The sequence below is a fragment of the Falco rusticolus genome, chromosome 2 (genome assembly GCF_015220075.1).
Source record: "Falco rusticolus isolate bFalRus1 chromosome 2, bFalRus1.pri, whole genome shotgun sequence".
In the NCBI taxonomy this organism is placed as follows: Eukaryota; Metazoa; Chordata; class Aves; order Falconiformes; family Falconidae; genus Falco; species Falco rusticolus.
This window is the reverse complement of record NC_051188.1, coordinates 33,708,735-33,727,688: the sequence shown is the minus strand read 5'-3', so window position 1 is coordinate 33,727,688 and position 18,954 is coordinate 33,708,735. Positions and strand designations below refer to the sequence as shown.

General features: G+C 37.7%; 1 protein-coding gene across 2 annotated transcripts in view; it reads right to left on the bottom strand.

The window, feature by feature from the left end:
• The window catches only part of VWA8 (von Willebrand factor A domain containing 8), a 185,946-nt gene that overhangs the window by 64,734 nt on the left and 102,258 nt on the right, over positions 1–18,954 (bottom strand). For both annotated transcript variants that reach the window (XM_037377396.1, XM_037377397.1), the window contains 4 exons: positions 12,313–12,464; positions 3,931–4,039; positions 2,889–3,027; positions 1,395–1,597 (listed from right to left, as the gene is read on the bottom strand). In XM_037377396.1, coding sequence (XP_037233293.1) covers positions 1,395–1,597; positions 2,889–3,027; positions 3,931–4,039; positions 12,313–12,464 — 603 coding nt within the window. The remainder of the gene's footprint in view (positions 1–1,394; positions 1,598–2,888; positions 3,028–3,930; positions 4,040–12,312; positions 12,465–18,954) is intronic.

Genomic DNA, 18,954 nt, shown 5'->3' with positions numbered 1-18,954 from the left:
AAAAAGTGTGAGACATTCTAAACATTCTTAGACATGAGATAGACTGCCATCTGTTTTACAGTTTCCTGTGCTGACTTTGCCAAAAAGGCCGAACTTTGTTTAGAACCAAACAAATGTGTTATGTGCATCTCAAAATAGCCCAAATGGTACTTCTAAGCTGCTCAATACAACAGCACAGGCAATCACTACAAGCAGGTAACTTCAGAATGGTATTTTTTCCATTTGGCACTGGAAAGTGTCCAAGGCAAAGCAGAAGAAAGCATAGGCAGTTCTACTAAACACAGAACAATGGTGTTTTTCATAAGGCAATCGAGCTTAACTGTAGCGTTTGAGACCAGAAAGTGGTGTCAACACTTGACCGATGTTCCTGGAATAACAATATCACAGAGACACTAGTTATGAAAGGACAGAAAACTATGTAATAACCCAACTCACTGTAGGAAAGGTTCTTCTAGGTCAGAGTCTCTCACCTACTGAAAAATGGGCAGAAGAAATTCAGAACAAAAAAAGGAAAAGGCAAAGCCAACCAACAATAATGACCACATTAAATGCCCATGTCAAACCACTATGACTGGTAGGTAACATAATAAACTATTATTAATATTACAAAATGAAGAGCAGCAGCACTTTATCAACTCTTGTCTCTTCCCACTCCTGGGCAAAGAAGTTTTCAATTGGAAACGTTCCAATCAGTTCACTGATAGTAATGGAAAGTGGAAAGTATGTGGAAAGTATGCAATACTTGACTTTAAAAAAAGGATTTGGGTCAAACCAACACTGAAGTTGTCAGTGGTTCTAAATTTGTGTTACTGATACACTAGATGTCAAGTTTTATACAGTCTTCTTTCTAGTCTTGGTACTTCAGATGTTACAGAATGAGAAATTCCAGTATTCACAATACAAAAAATAGCATCACAAAGCAAATAAAAGCAACATTTTACGTTCTGACTCAGAAAATGTCTCTCTCATGTCCTATTTGAAAAGTAAAAAGAGGACAAGATCGGAGCAGAACTTAAGTTTGCATCATAAACCAGCTTACTTTGTACTTTGCAAATATATGCTACTTGACTGAGACTTCTGAACTATCTCCTTTTCTCCCATGAAGGTCAATCTCCCTCTATCAGTAACAGAAATAAGATATGCAGGTAGAACTCAGCTTCAAGAACACAAAAGGACATTGTCCAGCCGAACAGTGCAAGAGGAAAATCTCCACATAAAAACTAAAGCTGAAGGCAACTCCCAAGCTTCACGTATAATGAAAAAGAGAACAGTCTGAATGGGGTAGGCTTGTCCAGGCTATTTCAATCTACAGAGGCAGACTCCTCAGCAATCCTACCCTTATGATACTACTTTACTCATCACTAAATATTTAGCTGTATTTAATTTTTTTTTACCTCCTCTTCATGTAGAACCACTTGACCTTTGAGTGGATTTCCCAGCAGTGCCACAGTCACAAAAGGTTGCCAGACACTTCCAACTGTTCTTGGAAAGAGGTCGTAAAGATCCACAAAGTATCCACTCTTACTGGAAACATTCATGAAGTACAAGGAAACAGGATTGCATGTAGTGACGTAAAGAACATTTTCAGCTTCATCTTCTGAAATAAGAATGTAAAATTAATGAAAGGCTACTGATATCATATATTGCTCTTCTGGAAATACATATGTCATAACCTTGGCAGATGATATAGCAAAATGTACAGAAAAATTACCACCGCTGACACAGGAGATAAAAAGAAACGGTCTCTTGCTACTAACTAAATGTTAGCAGGCAGAATCTTGCCGTAATACTGTTAACTCGTCAAACAAGCAGTCCAAAGCACATTTGTGTAGACAAGACTGCAGCACCTGCCAGCTGCTAGTATATACAAAATCCATCTAGATGTTTTTATTTGTTTATAATCTTGGTTCTCCCTCCTTCTCTATCCCATCCTCCCTTTCAATTAATGTATTTAATAATTAAACATAGGATGAATGCAAACTTTGTATGGAACTTTTCACATATAGCACCTTCCTGACTGATTTCAGACAATGCTTGACATCAATACAAAGCCACCTGATTTCTGTTTTGCTGTCATAAAAGTCTGTTAATATATTTGAAACTAAGGTTACAAGCAGAAAAAGCAGCATTCCAGTATTGATCATTAGCAATCTGTTTACAATACACAATAAAGTTTAGACATGTTTAATGATGGACCCTAAAAATGTTCATGAATATTCCCAATGACCCAATTCACTTTGGGACATAAGTGGTATAGGTAACTAAGGCAGGGAGGCAGAGAGTGAGAAAATTAAAAAGTAATAAAGAATTTTAATCAGTACAAGCACAGGGGAAGATTTCTATTTAAACTGAATTGAGAGAGGAAAAGTCAAAAGAATTGTTTTTGTGAAGTAATACGGTGTTGAACATACAAACTAAAGAAACTTGCAATTTTGTGGTTGTTCTACTTTAATTACATATCTTTCTCTTGGTTTGAGAAAGATGCATATCTTTACAAAGACCACAACAATTCAGTGAAATTATGCTCCAATTTAAGTGGCTGATTATTTTTGTATTTCACCTACTGTTAAACAAAAAAGTAGAAAAAGATAAATTATTATTCCTGTACTCCATTTCCATGCTCCATATCCTCTGGTCCCATATTCCAATTCCTAGTACTATTCCTGTACTCCATTGTAAACATACCTAGAAATCCACACAACTGTAAATGCATTGAAGTGTTGTTATTACACTCAGAATCCCTCATATTGCCCTTTTATATTCTGCCACTGGCTACCAGCAAGCTATTATGAAGTCAGCAGCCCTGTCCCTTCTCATCTCCAGGGTATTTCACATATTTACAATATTGTGGATCATTACAAAAGCTAGCAGATTTTTTTTTACTGTACCTTTTGTTACTGTGACATCGCAAACTAAGTTAATTTCACCCAAAGGCAGTGTCCAAAAAGCAAGTTCTTCTGTGAAACTGAGGGACCTGGCTTCATGTCGTTCCAGTGGAAATCCTTGAATATTTAGGTACACAGGGCCCTAAAACAAATGACAACAATGAGTGCTTGCTAAAATATTCCACTCACCATTCTTTAAAAAAAATCTAGAAGTCTTCTTCAAGATTTAGTATTAACTAACAACAGAAACAGAGCAACTACTAAATAAATAAAAGTGAAAAGGAAATGCTTTTCTGCAAGCTCTCAGAATGTTCCTACTGTAATTTTCTTTACAGTATAGAAACCAACACGCCTTTTCTCTTTAGTCTTTTATTGGTTTGGAACCATTACTGCCCAGTGGCACAAGAGGTATCATGTACTGATAAAACGCAGTCCATACAAGGAAAAAAAATCAGAATATTTCTGTTTCAAAGACGTTCAATAGAGATTTCTTATTATATAAAGTTTAAATCTCACCCCTACATCACATTAGCAGTTCAGGTTTTTCCTTATTCACTGAAGTAAAAATGACTGAAGTTAAACCAAGAACTTAAAGCTGAAAAGGACTTAGAAGCTTTGGCTGCAGGTCAAACTGTACCAAAGTTTCAAATTCAAACTTGACAGTGCCAAAGACCCATAAGAATTCAGCTGCATGCAAAATAGAAAAAGAAAACAGCTTTCTTTTCAGTCTCTGATCTTATCCAAGAATTGAGATCTGGGGCCTTAAACTGGCCACCTTCAAATACAGTATTTTCAATATCTTTATAAAAACCTCTTTTCAAGAACTTCTAACCAAACTTAATGATTGTATAACTAGTGTGAGGGCTACACATACAAAAATGTTCATTTTTCTAGTCAGTATAAAAACCCCCAAGAATGGGTAACAAGGACTACACTTTGTATATACTCTTTTTCCTGAAGAAATTAATCATGCTTTAGATTCTTTCCATCCTGATATATAAAAACAGTATTATATGAAAAAAACCCACCAACTTAAAAGACAAACCTTTATGTCTATTTTCTGAGTTTCTGTTGGACACAGCAGTTTCTGTTCTGCATTCCCCGGCTGATTGACTTTCCAGTAGCCCATAAATTTATGATCTGGTAATGGCAGTCTGTCAAACAATGTAGGAACAAACCAATTTTTACATTCATTAGCCAGCAACTGATATGGAATAAATCATTTGAACAACTGCATTTTTCCAATGAGACATATGTGAAGATTCTCTTGTAGAAAATGCTTCCATGGTAAAGTATTTTTTTTGTTTTAAATCACCAAAATTTTAGCTTTCTGTAATACTAATACAGTCACAACCTGAACAGCACCATAAAAGCAGCAACAATTCACATGATATGGCCTCACAAGGAAAAATTTTCTAGTCTGAATTATTTGAGATACGTAATAAAATATATACAAATGTCTCTTGCTTTGCTTTATTCAGATCAGGCAGGGTGTGATAGTACCACTTAAATGAACTCCTGTCAGTGGCATACTCACGTAAAAAACCCGCAGAATAAGCACAGTAAACACTGTGATGAGTTAACCATGCAACAAAAGTGAAACAATAGTACAATATATTCCAATATATTTTGCCACTGCTCACATGAACAAAGGCAAAGGAATACAGACATGAGAGTATCACATTGCCTTCTGGCCAGCCCAGTCCACAGAAAGGTAAGGGACATCTTTGAAAGCCTCAGTTGCATGCCTCGATCTAATTTCTTTATTTCTGTATCTTTTGTTTAGGGCAGAAATACATGGGCCACAGCATAACTGATTTATATAGGAAAAGAAAACACTGGCATATGACAAAGTAGCTTGACAGTAAAACAGGGACAGCACAATTTTTCTTTCCTCTCAAGTAATTTGCAACCACTAAAAGCAGTTTGACTTCATTAATTGGCATAAATACCTTCAAGCTAATGAACTCATCACTTCTGGTTTCTTTTATTTGGGATCAGTTGCTCCTAAGAGACATCCTATCAAAACTACATTCTGTGTTACATGCCATTGCATATTACTGTATAGCTACAGGACTTGGCAAGAGAACAGAAGACATTCCTTCTCCCAGTTTCTATAAGTATCTCCTAAATCTATTTTAAGGAAGTTCTCTTAGACTGTATGTTAAAAGTCTGTGCTTGGTCTCTTCTGTTCTGTCTGATAATGCTCATTCCTACAGTCACAATTATTTCCCCTCTCCCCACCAACCAACCTGGCTCCTCTAGATACTAGAGGTTTAATTTCTTCTTGATATTCTTTTCAGAATAAGAAGGGATCCTAAATCAAAAAAACGCAGTTGGACTATACATGAAATTCAGGGAATATTTATTTTATTTTATTTTTTCCACTGAGAACTTAAAGGAAAAGTCAAGGAATGAACACTAGCACACTCTAATCTTTGCAAGTCATGCAGGAAAGCTGCATTAAAAATTGTTACTGGTATGTTGACACCAAACCTCAAGCAACTAGGGGAAGCCAGTGCTCACAGGCAGATAGTCACTCAGCCTCCATTGGCATTCTGTGTTTGGACCATCTGCCAAGGCAGTCAGATAGCCAAATACACTTTTTGCTAACGCTATAGATCATTGTTGCTCACAGATAAATATTCAGCTGCCAGCAATATGCCACTGGGGCAATTCCCTCTCTTAGTTAAAGAGCTAGTCAAGTCTTCATTGCCTGTTTGTTGCCTAATTAAGAATATCAATAGATACCAACATTTGAAAAGTGATTTTGCATTCTACCTCACTTCAGTTTGCATTTTCCCATTCTTTATGACTAGCTAGTCTAACCAGATTCTTCCCAAATTAAGAAGAAAAATTAAGCTAGACTCAAAAAAAATGCCCAAGTACTGTAGATTGCAACATTCAACACCATTAGGAAAACACATGCGGGATGCTCTACTTCAACATATACACAATTCTTATATACATTTATTCATACAGTCAGAAAACAGGCAAACAGTCAAGTCACTAGACTAAATGTCAGTTTATCCATAAACTGGAATTTTATTTCAGGCTTCCATTTGTATTTCAAAATTATTTGTTGGCAAAATGTTGGTTATGTCTTGAGCCAAAACTGTCTTATGTGCAAAAAGAAACTAGAGACTTTTTTTTTTTTTGCTATGTGACCCCAAGTAGCATAATCTCTGATATGCCTATAATCAGTAATAATTGGTTCCCATTAGCTTCATGGAACAAATGGAACATCAACTTCCACAAGGATTTGGACTTGAGTTTTGATTCCTTACATATTACTGCCATGGACAACATCCTAGAAATCAACAGGTTCACTAATAATCATGAAAACTTACTAAATCCTAAAACAAAACATATGTTAATAACTAGCTCTAACCAAATACCCTGCTTTATATAGCAACAGAATTACAGATTGCATTCCCAAAGAAAGAAAATATTTCCATTCTGTTTCAGCTTTCTGGAGATTTGCTTTGCTAATAGTTCCTCTCTTCCCTCAGGAAAACTGATTTCTCCTTTCTCCTAGATTCTTGAGGTTTTGTTCGCTTCCCTATTTCTGAATGATTTAGCTTCCCTGAGGCAGCAGACCAAGTCATCACAAACAGCAAAGAGGATGGAAAGATAGATCAGAATTTAAGAATAAACAGCAGAATTCATAATACAGAGTTCTTTGTCAAAAGTTATTAGGATCTTATTCTTCCAGGGCCGGACAACTCTTTTTTTTTTACTCCACCTCACTGCTCTCTCACATAAATCTGGTCTAAGAAAAAACAAGAACTGAAGAAGCCAGTAGCATTACAGGCCTTATAACCAGTCTGCCTCCTGAATGATTTTTCAGGAGATCAAGAGGGTGCAGAGGGACTGGAACAATATGCCCACACTGAAAACATACAGATCTTAACAGTTTTCCTCTACTGAAAATATATGATACGCCATGAAGGAGGGAAATTACCTTTTATTCCCAGGACTGAAAAGTTTTGAAAATAACATGAAGTGACAGTAGTAATAAAAAGCTTCACTAGGCACTCCTGGCACACTGCTGTATCTCCAACTAATTAACCAAACAGCGTTTACATAAAAGGCAGACAGAATACCACGGAAATGCTACCACTGGCAATAATCTGCAAAGCAAAGAGATCTAATGGGTGTAAAAAGTGCAGTGGCTGCGTAAGAATGGTACTGAAACTCCACTGCTCTCTCCAGCTGGGTGTACAGAGTGATCTGTCATTTTGGCTTTTCTCAAAAGCTGGAAAGGGTTTCTAGAACAGAAGAACTACGCAACAGACAGCAGTGATCTTGTAAGAAAGCTGTCATGCTTAAACCCCAACCAGCAACTAAGTACCACAAAGACAATTGCTCACTCCCCTCTTCCCCAGTGAGATGGGCAGGAGTATCAGGAAAAAGTAAAACCCATGGGTTGAGATGAGAACAGTTTAATAATTGAAATAAAGTAAAATAAAATGTTATTGTTGTCATTATTATTATTATTATTATTGAAAAGTGAAAAGAGAGAGAGGAATAAAATGCAAGAGAAACAAGAGGTGCACAATACAACTGATCACCACACACTAACCGATGCCCAGCCAGTCCCTGAGCAGCAATCGGCGGCCCCCAGCCAACTCCCCTCAGTACATACTGAGCACAACGCTATGGTATGGAATATCCCTTCGGCTGGTTCGGGTCACCTGTCCTGGCCCTGCTCCCTCCCGGCTCCTTGTGCCCCTGCCCACCGGCAGAGCACGGGAACTGAAGAGCCCTTGCCTTAGGGTAAGCACTGCTCAGCAACAGCTGAAACATCCCTGTGTTATCAATGTTATTCTCACACTAAATGCAAACCACAGCACTGTACCAGCTACTATGAAGAAAATTAACTCTGTCCCAGCTGAAACCAGGACAAAGGCCAAGACTTAAAAGCAAATTCTAAGGAATTATTCTTAATCAGTTCTTTGATTATGGATCTGTGAAAGCCTACTGCTTAAGATAAATTTAGAAAAAAAATATTCTGTTTATTTACTCTTAATTTTATATCCTGGCTTTCTACAAGATCACTTCTGTCCATCAAATGGTTACGTAAGCAGGTACTTTACTTAGTAAAGGTGATTGCACAGGACCTACAGCTGATGGAGCAATTCTACAAAAAATTATTTAGCCTGATCTTCATGCACAGCAGTCTAAGGGGAGACAATCTGTCAAAAGATAATACTCTAGTGGCTTCTGCTGCTGGAAAACTTTTCAAAGTGACACCTACAAAACCCGATATATTTTCATTTTTACCCTTTTGATCTTAGAAAATAAATCCATTTTAGGCTAATAAAAAATCCACCAAACAACTGTGTTCAAGAAGTCAATAGAACCTGCCTTATAAAGTTATTTATTTAGCTTTCTGAGAACATATTTGAAAATGGCTACAAATCTTGTAAGACTGAAGTTCCACTGAATGCAAATTCTCTACAGCAGCTATCATACTAATACAGCTGTGGATGTGAACTATGACAGACATTAAAGCTGCTTAGTACATGATCCTGCAAACCAGCTCAGTGCTGGCACAGAATGTATTGTTCAACAACTTCAGTAACAGCCTGTGCTCTATCTAGCTGAAAAGACCTCCATCCAACCTAATTTTTTTGGACTTGAGTATGATACAGTATAAACCAGGAAAATTCCTTACAAACCAGACCTCCATACTTTATCTAAACATCTTTTGATTAAAAATAGGAGTAGACATACAGAACAGTCTTATGTTAGGCCTTGCATTCCCTGACAGTTTGCACAAAGTGTAATTGTACATGAAGAAAGATAATGAGTTAGTACAGTAATTCATTTTACCCATAATGTCTTGGCAAAGCACCATCGACAAGCCAACTACTTTACACACAATATTGAAAAAAATTATAAACTACTGGAAAGGCAATAGTAGGAGAGACAGACAATATCATGACGTTATAACCTGACAATACCAGACATGTCAGTCGCTTGCAGAATGGTCATTCTATTTGGGGAAAAAAAAAAGACACCTGAAGGTGAAGGAAATAAAAGTAAAGCATTACTTTACAGGTCTATTATATGATACTAATTTTGGAAATTAACCAATTAGCAACTAAAAATTATCTCTTGAAAAAATAATTACTGCAAGAATTCTTTTCTAAACGGTCATTAGACACCACCTAATCTTTCCTTCCAAGTTTAGATATATTAATTCTAGAACCTAAGCTAAAATTCCCATAAGGGTCACTGATAAGAGTCTTCTAAATTTCCCCTGTAATTTCAGCTGGATACAACCCTTAAAGTTCTTTCAGTTGAGACCCTGTATTGCAATGTGTTGCTCATATGTCTCATGTTTTTGTTCCTGCATTTTCAGCGCTTTTATTTCAGCAGCAATTTAAATAGTTCTGATTTATTATTTTCTTTTAGATGAAGTAATAGGTGATAGACTTCTCCAAAGCTTATTGAAAGAAAATAAGGATTCACAAATCATTTGATCCAAGACATACCAGAGAGTACCTGTATAAAGGAGTCAGCAACTCGGTATAATGATTTTCCTGTCCTGCAATCTCCTGGAAATGCTTCTGTATTGCAAAACTTCTTAATTGTACAGGATTTGTATTATTATCAATAGCAATGATTTTGCTGCAGATATGACTAACATCCTCAGGCAGGATAGGTTTGCAGTATTTGCCTAGTTTTCACATTAATTAATATAATTACTAAGCAATGTATTATGCAAGTTAATAGGTCTTAATAGTCTTGCAAATTAAGACTGGGGCACAGAAGTAAACCTCTGTGGGGGTATGCTGCTTTCACCAGGACACTGTAGAAATCACACTTAAAAAGCCTTCAGATTGCCAACTTGTAAGAGACTATAAGCAGGTAGGAAAACAAGCTTAAAATTGAAAGTCATCTTGACAAATCAGAGGACAAATATGATAAAAAATACAAGACGGTAAGAAAAATGTAATTATGAAGGAAGTTGGTGAAGATGGGGTAAGCACTATGCAGGGTTCTGCAGAAAAGATCTGGAAGTTCATATTTAGAAAATTAGACATGAATTAAACATTGCAAGAAACACAGACATACTGGGGTTTTGAAAAGGGACTGATGAATGAAATACATCTCAGTTACTATACTCTTGTATTAGCATACTCAGCCCCAGCAGAAACTAACCTGCCCAGTTTCACCCACAATGCCTAATGACAGGCATGAATCAAATGGAGAGGGGGAGCATAAATGAAAAATAAAAACAACCAGAGGGCTTAAAAAGGGGGAAAGATTGAGAGAAATGGATGTGTTTAATCTAGAGGTGACTTCCTAATTGCAAGGATATTTAGAAACAAGACTGACTTGCTTTAGGAGGTTATAGAATTCCATCTCTGAAGGTTTTTAGACATGAATCATGACAAAAAAATCAGATAAGGAGTTTTTTAGATTAACTTGCATCTTTCCTGAAGGAAGTGGGATGGACTAGATTAGTACCATTATCCTACATTCATATTCCTGGAAAACAATATAGAGGAGATCAGTGCTCTAGTTCTAATCATGTTGCAGCTTCGGGAAGCACCTTTTCTGCAGTGGTCCAAAACCCATACCCAATTACCTCAATGTGTCATCACGGGAACTTGCAATATGGGCTGGAACAGATGTGGAGAGAAAATCTAGACGTTCTTTTACCCCAGGGCAGGATCAACTGTGCCTAAACCATTCCTGAAAGATATGTCTAACTCAAGGTGATCCACCTGTGGCTTACAAGCTCCACAGCGTTAAATCTCATGAGGAAGGCTATCTTAGAATGGAGAAGTAGGAAAACCTGACATGCTAGCTGTGCTGGATGCAAGTGAGATAATGAGACCAAGATTCCTGGATCATCAAAACCAGGCGGTCAGCCTACTCCCAATCTTGCATGGTGAGAGCTAAGAAAAAGTTGCTTTTATCAACTGTGTGTAAACTGCTCCTGTAGTTTCTCCTCCTCTGGGCCTTCAGAGTAGACAGTATGTGCTGATAGCGGCCAGTCAAGTGAAATTTTTGATCAGCATCTTGTGGGGGCCTTCTAAGTCTGTCATCCTTGGTGTAATCTGTCCTATAAAATATCAGTGATGGATTCAAAATGATCAGGTTATTATCCCTAATTCAATATGATCAGATCTTCCTTCTATTTTCTCAGTTCTAGATTGAACAGTCCATCCCCAATTCCAGCAGCCTCTCTCTTATGTTTCCTAAACCCGTGATCTTATTACTAAAGACTCCTCTCCAATCCAACCATGTAAACCCACATCCTACTTCTAAAAAGTTAATGAAGTGCAAATTTCTCAAAAACTATGACAAACATCATAATTCTTTAAAATAGAAATTACCAAGTGACTTTTAGCAAAGAAACTATGGCAAAAGTTTCAAGTGCGTACTGTCAATTTGATAGACACTGTAGTTGTTCAAGTACTGGTTCCCTAGGCATGAAATTCTTCTGTCATCAAAATTGGAAGGTACACCTCAGTCATTAAACTGCCAGTCTTCTTTTAATAGTTATACGTAGGATGTTAGATATGATAACAGTGGTGCTCCAACAGGAGAAACCTACACATGGACACCTAATATCAAGGCATCATGTCATAAGAATCAGTCCTTCCTTAGCAAACATACTTTTTTTTATGTCCCACAGGAAACTCAATTTTCCATATATCCATAAAGCTTTCTTGACGAAAGGGAAATATTTGTTTCTCCATAAATCAATTATGTATTTGAGTTCAAGCCACAGTAAGTTTTCTAATTGCTTTTATTGCTTTTCATTCTGATCTACTTAAGCCTGTTACCTGTGATATCTGTTGTAGAAGAATGAGTTAAATCTGTTTCATAATCCTGTTTAGTCTTTTAAAAAAAAGCTATTTTGAGTCTAACCTCTGAAAAAAGTATATGGTGTAACATGTCAACTGGTAACATAATTGAAGAATAATAGATATACAGACACATACAGAAATGTTTACATGCATGATCCTATTCTGCAGCAGTATTTTTTAGAGCCTTTTGTGAGTATCAAAGACAAAATCCCACTACCGCTGAAGACAACTTATTTTTTTTCTTGCTACTAATTTAAGTGATAAAGAACTGGACAGAAATGTGTTGCAATTCAATTAAAAACACAGGAGAAGAAACAAGTATTTCCCTTTATTAATATATATCCATTTACCATACAAGCTATCAATATGTACATGGACATTAAAGATTAAACACTAGTAATAGCAAATACTCTATCTTAAAGTAATTTATATTGTTGTAACTTATTTAAAGGAATATAAACTTGAACCAGAGGAGGACTGATTTCAAGTATTCCAGGTTGTTTTAAAATCAGTTAGCAGCAAGATAACACACTATAAAAAAGTGACCGCGAGAGATCTTTCTTCTTAATATATGTATCTTATGTTATTCTTACTCCTTGGCCAGCTGTACATTGGTCGGTTTTGCTCCAATAGGTATCCCATGTTTGTGCAAAGTGCTCATCAAAATTTCACGCATTTCGTTGTTGTAGGAGTCAAAGTCAAATACATTTCGAACAACATTTGCAAGTCCTTCAGTTGGAAATTTCTGTGAAGAAACAAAAAATCCCCAAATTGCTTTTACTGGGTACCTGTTAAGTTACAACATATTATTAAATACTTCTAAAATGAACAGTTATAACAGTAACTTTGCTCAACTTAGACAAGTGCTCAAGTAATCATTTTTTTATTATTTTCCAGAAGGTATGTTGCTTTAAGTCAAAATGAAGCTACTGAAACGTAACCTGAACTAAACAAACAAGCAGGAGACAGTTATTTAAATACTCAACATCATTCATGTTTTCAAGAACTGTTTGTGTTATACACATAACAAGATGTGTAATCATTGGCACATATAATTAAATATAACCTGTATTTTTTCAATTTAGAACTGCTTTCTACTAGTAGCAAAGATCTGACAAAAAGATATATATTCTTATAATTCAACTACACAATTCATTTAAGATTTCTGATTCTTAACATTGCATACAGAAAAGCAGAAGATAATCCGCTTGCTTACTAAAAATGACTTTAGGCAATGATGGGTTTTAGTAGAAACACAAATTTATTTAAGATTTGCAAACATTGTTTTCTTAGTGAAGAATACTACTTGAAATGTGCTGTGTACATAAAAAAAAAAAAGTTTCAGAGTTTCACTAGTATTTCCAACAATGGAAGTTTTGCTACTGAACTGGACTGATGATTTAAGGCCAGTGTGCTCTTCCAGGTTTCAGAACAACCACTCACATATTGCCACAGTTTTTAATTACTGTTCTGCAAGAACAAAACACATTTTCCTGCCTCTCATTTGCTTGCCATTATGACTTAGAAGCCAGTGAGACTTAAAAGCCTTGACTGCACAGTCAATTAAACTGATGTAATAGGAATAAACTGAAATGCAGAAAGGTTTTTTTTTTTGGTACCTGCAGAAGACACTATAGGTGTGAAAAGCTGGCTTAGCTTTTCCAGAAACTGGTTTCAAGTGCTAAGTCAGTAAATTCCACTGTCTTTTGATTTACCCTGAGATTTCAACAGCAAACATGTACCTGTACCCATTTAAATTAAGGCATATTCCAATAAACACAGTCCTTAATATATGCAGCCATAATAAAAGGCTTAAATAAACATTTAAAAAAAAAACCACCCACAACATTTAGGTAATTTAAACAGAGTATGTATCGTGTAAAATTTAGATTTTACTTGCCATTGATAAAAACAGCTGTTTAAGTTGAATATGTTGATAAAGCAAGTCACTGAGTCTTTTCACAGATACTCTTTAATAAAACATTTGAAAAAATCATCTTACTCTTGTAAGATGGTATATTGGGTTTGTGTGGCAAGGTTTTGGTAGTGGAGGAGCTACAGGGGTGGCTTCTGTGAGAAGATGCCAGAAGCTTCCCCCTTGTCCAATAGAGCCAGTGCCAGCTGGTTCCACAATGGACCCACCACTGGCCAAGGGCGAGCTCATCAGCCATGGTGGTGGGTCAAATCAGAAGCCATTATCAGCTTCTCTGATAACATATTTAAGAAGCAGGGGGAAAAAACCTGTGTAACGGCAACTGCAGCTGAAGAGAGGAGTGGGAGCATGTGAGAGGCCCATCCCCGCAGCCGCCATGGCAGGCAGGAGGGGCAGGGGGCTCCAGGCCCGGAGCAGAGGTTCCCCCCAGCCCGCGGTGAAGCCCACGCTGAGGCAGGCTGTCCCCCTCAGCCCGGGGAGGCCCACGGAGGAGCAGATCCCCACCGGCAGCCCCTGGAGGCCCCACGCCGGAGCAGGTGGGTGCCCGAGGGAGGCTGTGACCCGTGGGCAGCCCACGCTGGAGCAGCTCCTGGCAGGGCCTGTGGCCCCGCGGGGAGAGGAGCCCGGGCTGGGGCAGGTTTGCTGGCGGGGCTGGGGACCCCGGGGGGACCCAGGCTGGAGCCGGCTGTGCCTGAGGGACGGCACCCGTGGGGGGACCCGGCTGGGGCAGGGGAGGGGTGTGAGGAGCCGCCCCTGAGGGGAAGGAGCGGCAGAGGCAGCCTGTGAGGGACTGACCCCAGCCACATTCCCGGCCCCGGCGCTGCTGGGAGCGGGGAGAGGGAGCGGGAGTGAAGTTGGGCCCGGGGACAAGGGAGGGGTGGGGGGAAGGTGGTTTAAGATTTGGGTTTATTTCTCATTATCCTGCTCTGATGTGACTGCTAACAAATTAAGTTAATGTCCCCAAGCGGAGCCTGCCCTGCCCGTGAGGGTCACTGCCGAGCGATCTCTCCCTGCCCTCACCTCGACCCACCGGCCTTTCCTTACATTTTCTCTCCCTGCCCAGCTGAGGAGGGCAGCGGTAGAGCCGCGTTGGTGGGCACCTGGCACCCAGCCAGGGTCAACCCGCCACAGATGTAAATGAAGTAAATAAAAAGAATTTTAAAGAAATAATCACCGAATTACTACATATTGTACACCTTTACCACCTAACTGCTTTATTTTACCTCTTTTGGCAAAAGATGGGAGTGAGGATCTTCTTATTTTAAACTTCTCATTTTTTCTTCATATGCCTTTAATTCAAATATTAGATCTTTGAGAGAAGGACCTGGATGCCCCCATCTCAATATGGCACATATATGTGGTGAAGATTTACAGTGATGAACATAAGTATGTGAAGAAATATTTCAGGGAGTTGAAGTCTTAATTGTTTTTTCCCCATTAGTGAGCAAGGCTAGTACAAAATACTTGAAAAACACTTAACAGAATTTTCAGAGAAATGTATAAATTTATTAAATGTAGAGATATAGATGTATTAAAAGTAAAGATATTTGAGTCCTGAATAAAACAAAAAAAACCCAGAAGAAACCAGAAAATTTTCATAAATGTTTTGACCTGTATTCTTAATCAAACATCAGTCTTAAGTCAGGAGTTAGATATTTATTAAGTTGGGAAAATATTAAATCTCTGTAATAAAATATCCATGACACAAGTAATACTAAAATTAGCTAGTTATTGTGGCAGAATGGAAATAGACTGCTAGAAATAGGCTTGTAGAATTTTTTTTTAATCTGTGATGTACATGCCACAGAGTATTTCAGTACTAGTGGTGGTATAAAAGCATGCTGAACTATGCCATGTTTTTTGAACCTGTCCATGAGGAATCTTTTATAAGTTCTGCATTATTACAGCTTAGCAAAATACAAGTTGTTATGAGATAACATAATGTTGTCCTACAGACTGTGCCATCCTGGTTACAATGTCCATTCCTTACTGAATGAAACAGGCACTTAAAATTTCTGAAAACAGCTATGCTAACTAAAGACTGTTTAAACATTCCATATGTAATGTAAATGTGAAAAGTTTGTGACAATGTTTAGCAGTGAAAGTACTAACTTCCATAATGTAAATTGCACCTTGGAGTCAAAGTAAACATCACCTTGCAAACAAACCAAACAAACAACCCAAACCAAACAAATCCAAAACACAGACTTATAAAAATGTACATCACAGTTAAGTTTAAAAAACATGTAAAGCTACTTAGTACTCAGCATGCAGGACCCTATCTTGGTCTGTTTTCAAGCATTTTCTGCTTTTTTTTATAACAAGAAAAAAAACTACATGTCCAGAATTGTGCATACTCTATATAGCTAAACCCTTAAGTAATTATTTTAGAACATTTATGATTATGAATACTGTATTTTCTGTGTTCTTCCCTTCTTACTGCAAAGCACAACCAAAAACCTGGCACCAAGCTATCTTGTTCACTCATGAGCTACTCTTATCTGCCCTGCACTAGATACTACAGAAAATGTGGTCAAATGCTTCAAATATTATCTGATATTCACTAGTATTCCCCAAGTAGTCCATGGTTTTCTGAATCATTGCATAACTTCTGGCATCAATATCCTTCTCACCAGTGAATTGCCTCAATAGCTCCATGCCTTTTGTATCAGTAGGACATCATAAAAAAATTATTTCCACAGCTACAACTGATCACTGCTGTCAATAAAACCTGATCTGAACACAAGCCACTTGTCAAAACGCCCTCTACTTCAGTTATTAAAAACATCACAACTCTCTTGTTTCAATCAGAACAAATCCAACCATTTTTTTTATAACTGCCTGGACAACTGCTTACTAAAGAAAAGCAATGACAGTTCACTTGAAAAGAAAAGGGGAAAAAAGAAGTTTGAATGTTTGAGTTGAACATTTTTAAAGAATCATTTGGTTTCTATTGATTTTTAAAACCAGATTACTGGAGAAAATATTGATCTCTCATCAGTCTGTCTGGTTCTCATTCATTGATCCTCCCCCTTACAAGTAACAACTCTGTGTGTACCTTAGAGTATTTTCACAGCTTAGATTCTTGACTATTCCTTAAAATAGTAAGTAACATAGGTTTTGCTTTTAACAATTTTATATTTATAAAAATATATATTTTATGCATTATTTGATACAGAGTTGTAACAGAATTTGGCTTGATTACGCATCTAACTTTCCATGAGTACATGTATTGCTGTAGTCTGCTTACAAGCTATCAGCAAAATAGTTTCCTGGTACAAGTACAAAATGTACATTAAGATATGCTAGACACATTGAGGTCTATTGTACTTCTACCACTACTCTGAAAACAAAGTGACAAATTATCTGTTATCCAGTCTTGTAATGAGTCCAGATTTTTGTTTTAGACTTCTACCTTGTGTTCTCACTACCACTCACTTCCCTACATACTCTAGTGCTTTCAGATGCCTGCACATTTCCCATCCTTCCAGCACCATCCCAAATGGCCCACTCTGCCCCAATGACACTAACAGATCTCTCCCTACCTGCACATTTCTCTGTGCCCCTGACTTCCCCCTGTACCCTGATGCCTTTTCACTGAACACTGCCAGTTGTCTCTGCGCCTCCTCAGTTGTCCTGTCAACAGGGCAAAAAGCACTACATCTATGGCTCATCCTGAGCGACAGGCACACTAATTGATTAACCAGTGCTTGTGTCTTTAGTGGGCATCACCTACAGCCAAGCAAAGCAGCTGAATTCTCCCCCTACCTTTTCATTTGCAGGGACACTCATTTCAACTTGTTTCTCTCTGTCACATAGCTGCTGATTTTGACTAAACCAGTGGAAACCTAATTATCTTTGAAAACTGGTAACTGAGATTCACTGTGGTTGGCCAAAAGGGTAAAAGGTTATTATTGATGTGTGTTTGGCAGCAAGAGGAAAAAGGGATAAGCCCCGTGATTTGATAAACCTAGTTTCCTTTTGAGATTAAGCTGAACAGAAAGAAGTACTGTCTTAGCACAAAAGCTTATTGAACAGGTCTAAAAGCCTGATTATTAGTAGACTTCAGGTACAGAAGGTACCTTAGACATTTACTGCTTGAAAACTGTTATACTACTGCCTACTATTAGAAAGCAATCTCAGATACAAACAAGAAGGCCTATGAGAAAAAAATTCTCAGCTTTCTCAATCTCGATAGAGTTAATAAAAAAGCCATTTCCATTTTATCTAGACTAATGTGGCTTGCCTGACTAACATCTGCCAGAGACATCAGGTGAATCTTGACTCTGCAAAACAACATACAAGAGGTCTCATGAAAACCAGCGTACTAGATTGCAAAGAAGCAGTTACAGCATTCACTGGTAGCTATGGGCAGCATATGGTAACCCAATGAAGCAAGAGCAGAGCTTCTCAGCTTGCCCATAAGCCACTGCTAGTATCAGTACTTTTGACATTTGACACAGTCTGAAAACTGCAGGAGTGCGAGGCAAAAAGGTCATCGGCAACCTAGAGCTGCAAGACCCAAATTCCTCATGCAATCTGTAGGGAGAAATAGTTGCAGCAGCAAAGTTCAGTATCTGCATTAGACAACTTTCCCTATGCCTGCAGTTTCAGGTCTTCAAACTAGTTTGGTATCTGGAGCTTTATCAAAAAAACCTTTCCTTAAGAAAAAGTTAGTATAGAGGCAACCTAACTCTTGAATGCACTGTCTAAGCTACAACTAAATTGTTAACAAAGTTCCCTACTTGCATAATCTTTATGGGAAGATGCTCTTGTAACTACACTGTGGACGCAATCCTATATGTTGAAGATCACAATCAGAGTGCAGAGACTAGCCTAATAATATATTGATGCCACAGTAATGAGAATATTTAACTGACTAGCCCTGATGCTCAGATGCACTCTCAGATAACAGTATTCAACAGCAATTTTTTCTTTAAAACATCTAACCCTTTTTTTCAGAAGCAAAAAATTCCAAAGTTATGTGAAAGAAATCAACGCAATAGTACAAAGAGAGTGAGGCTGTGGAACTGCTGTAAGGGAAATTGTTTAACATCATGACTAACTCCCCTCCTTCCTTCCTAAGGACCAGCCATTTTATTGACTCATTTCCCTCCTTCCTCTTTCTTCTCTACCTGAAGACCTAAAAGCTTCTTACTTTGGAATAATCACTATGTTTATATTCATTGTTTACATTTGGCTACTCCCAGCCTTTTTTATTATTCAGACTGAACAAGTTGCAGTAAACAAAATGTTGCATCCTTTCAAAGAGACTGGGATCTTGAAAACAAATGTTGCAGAA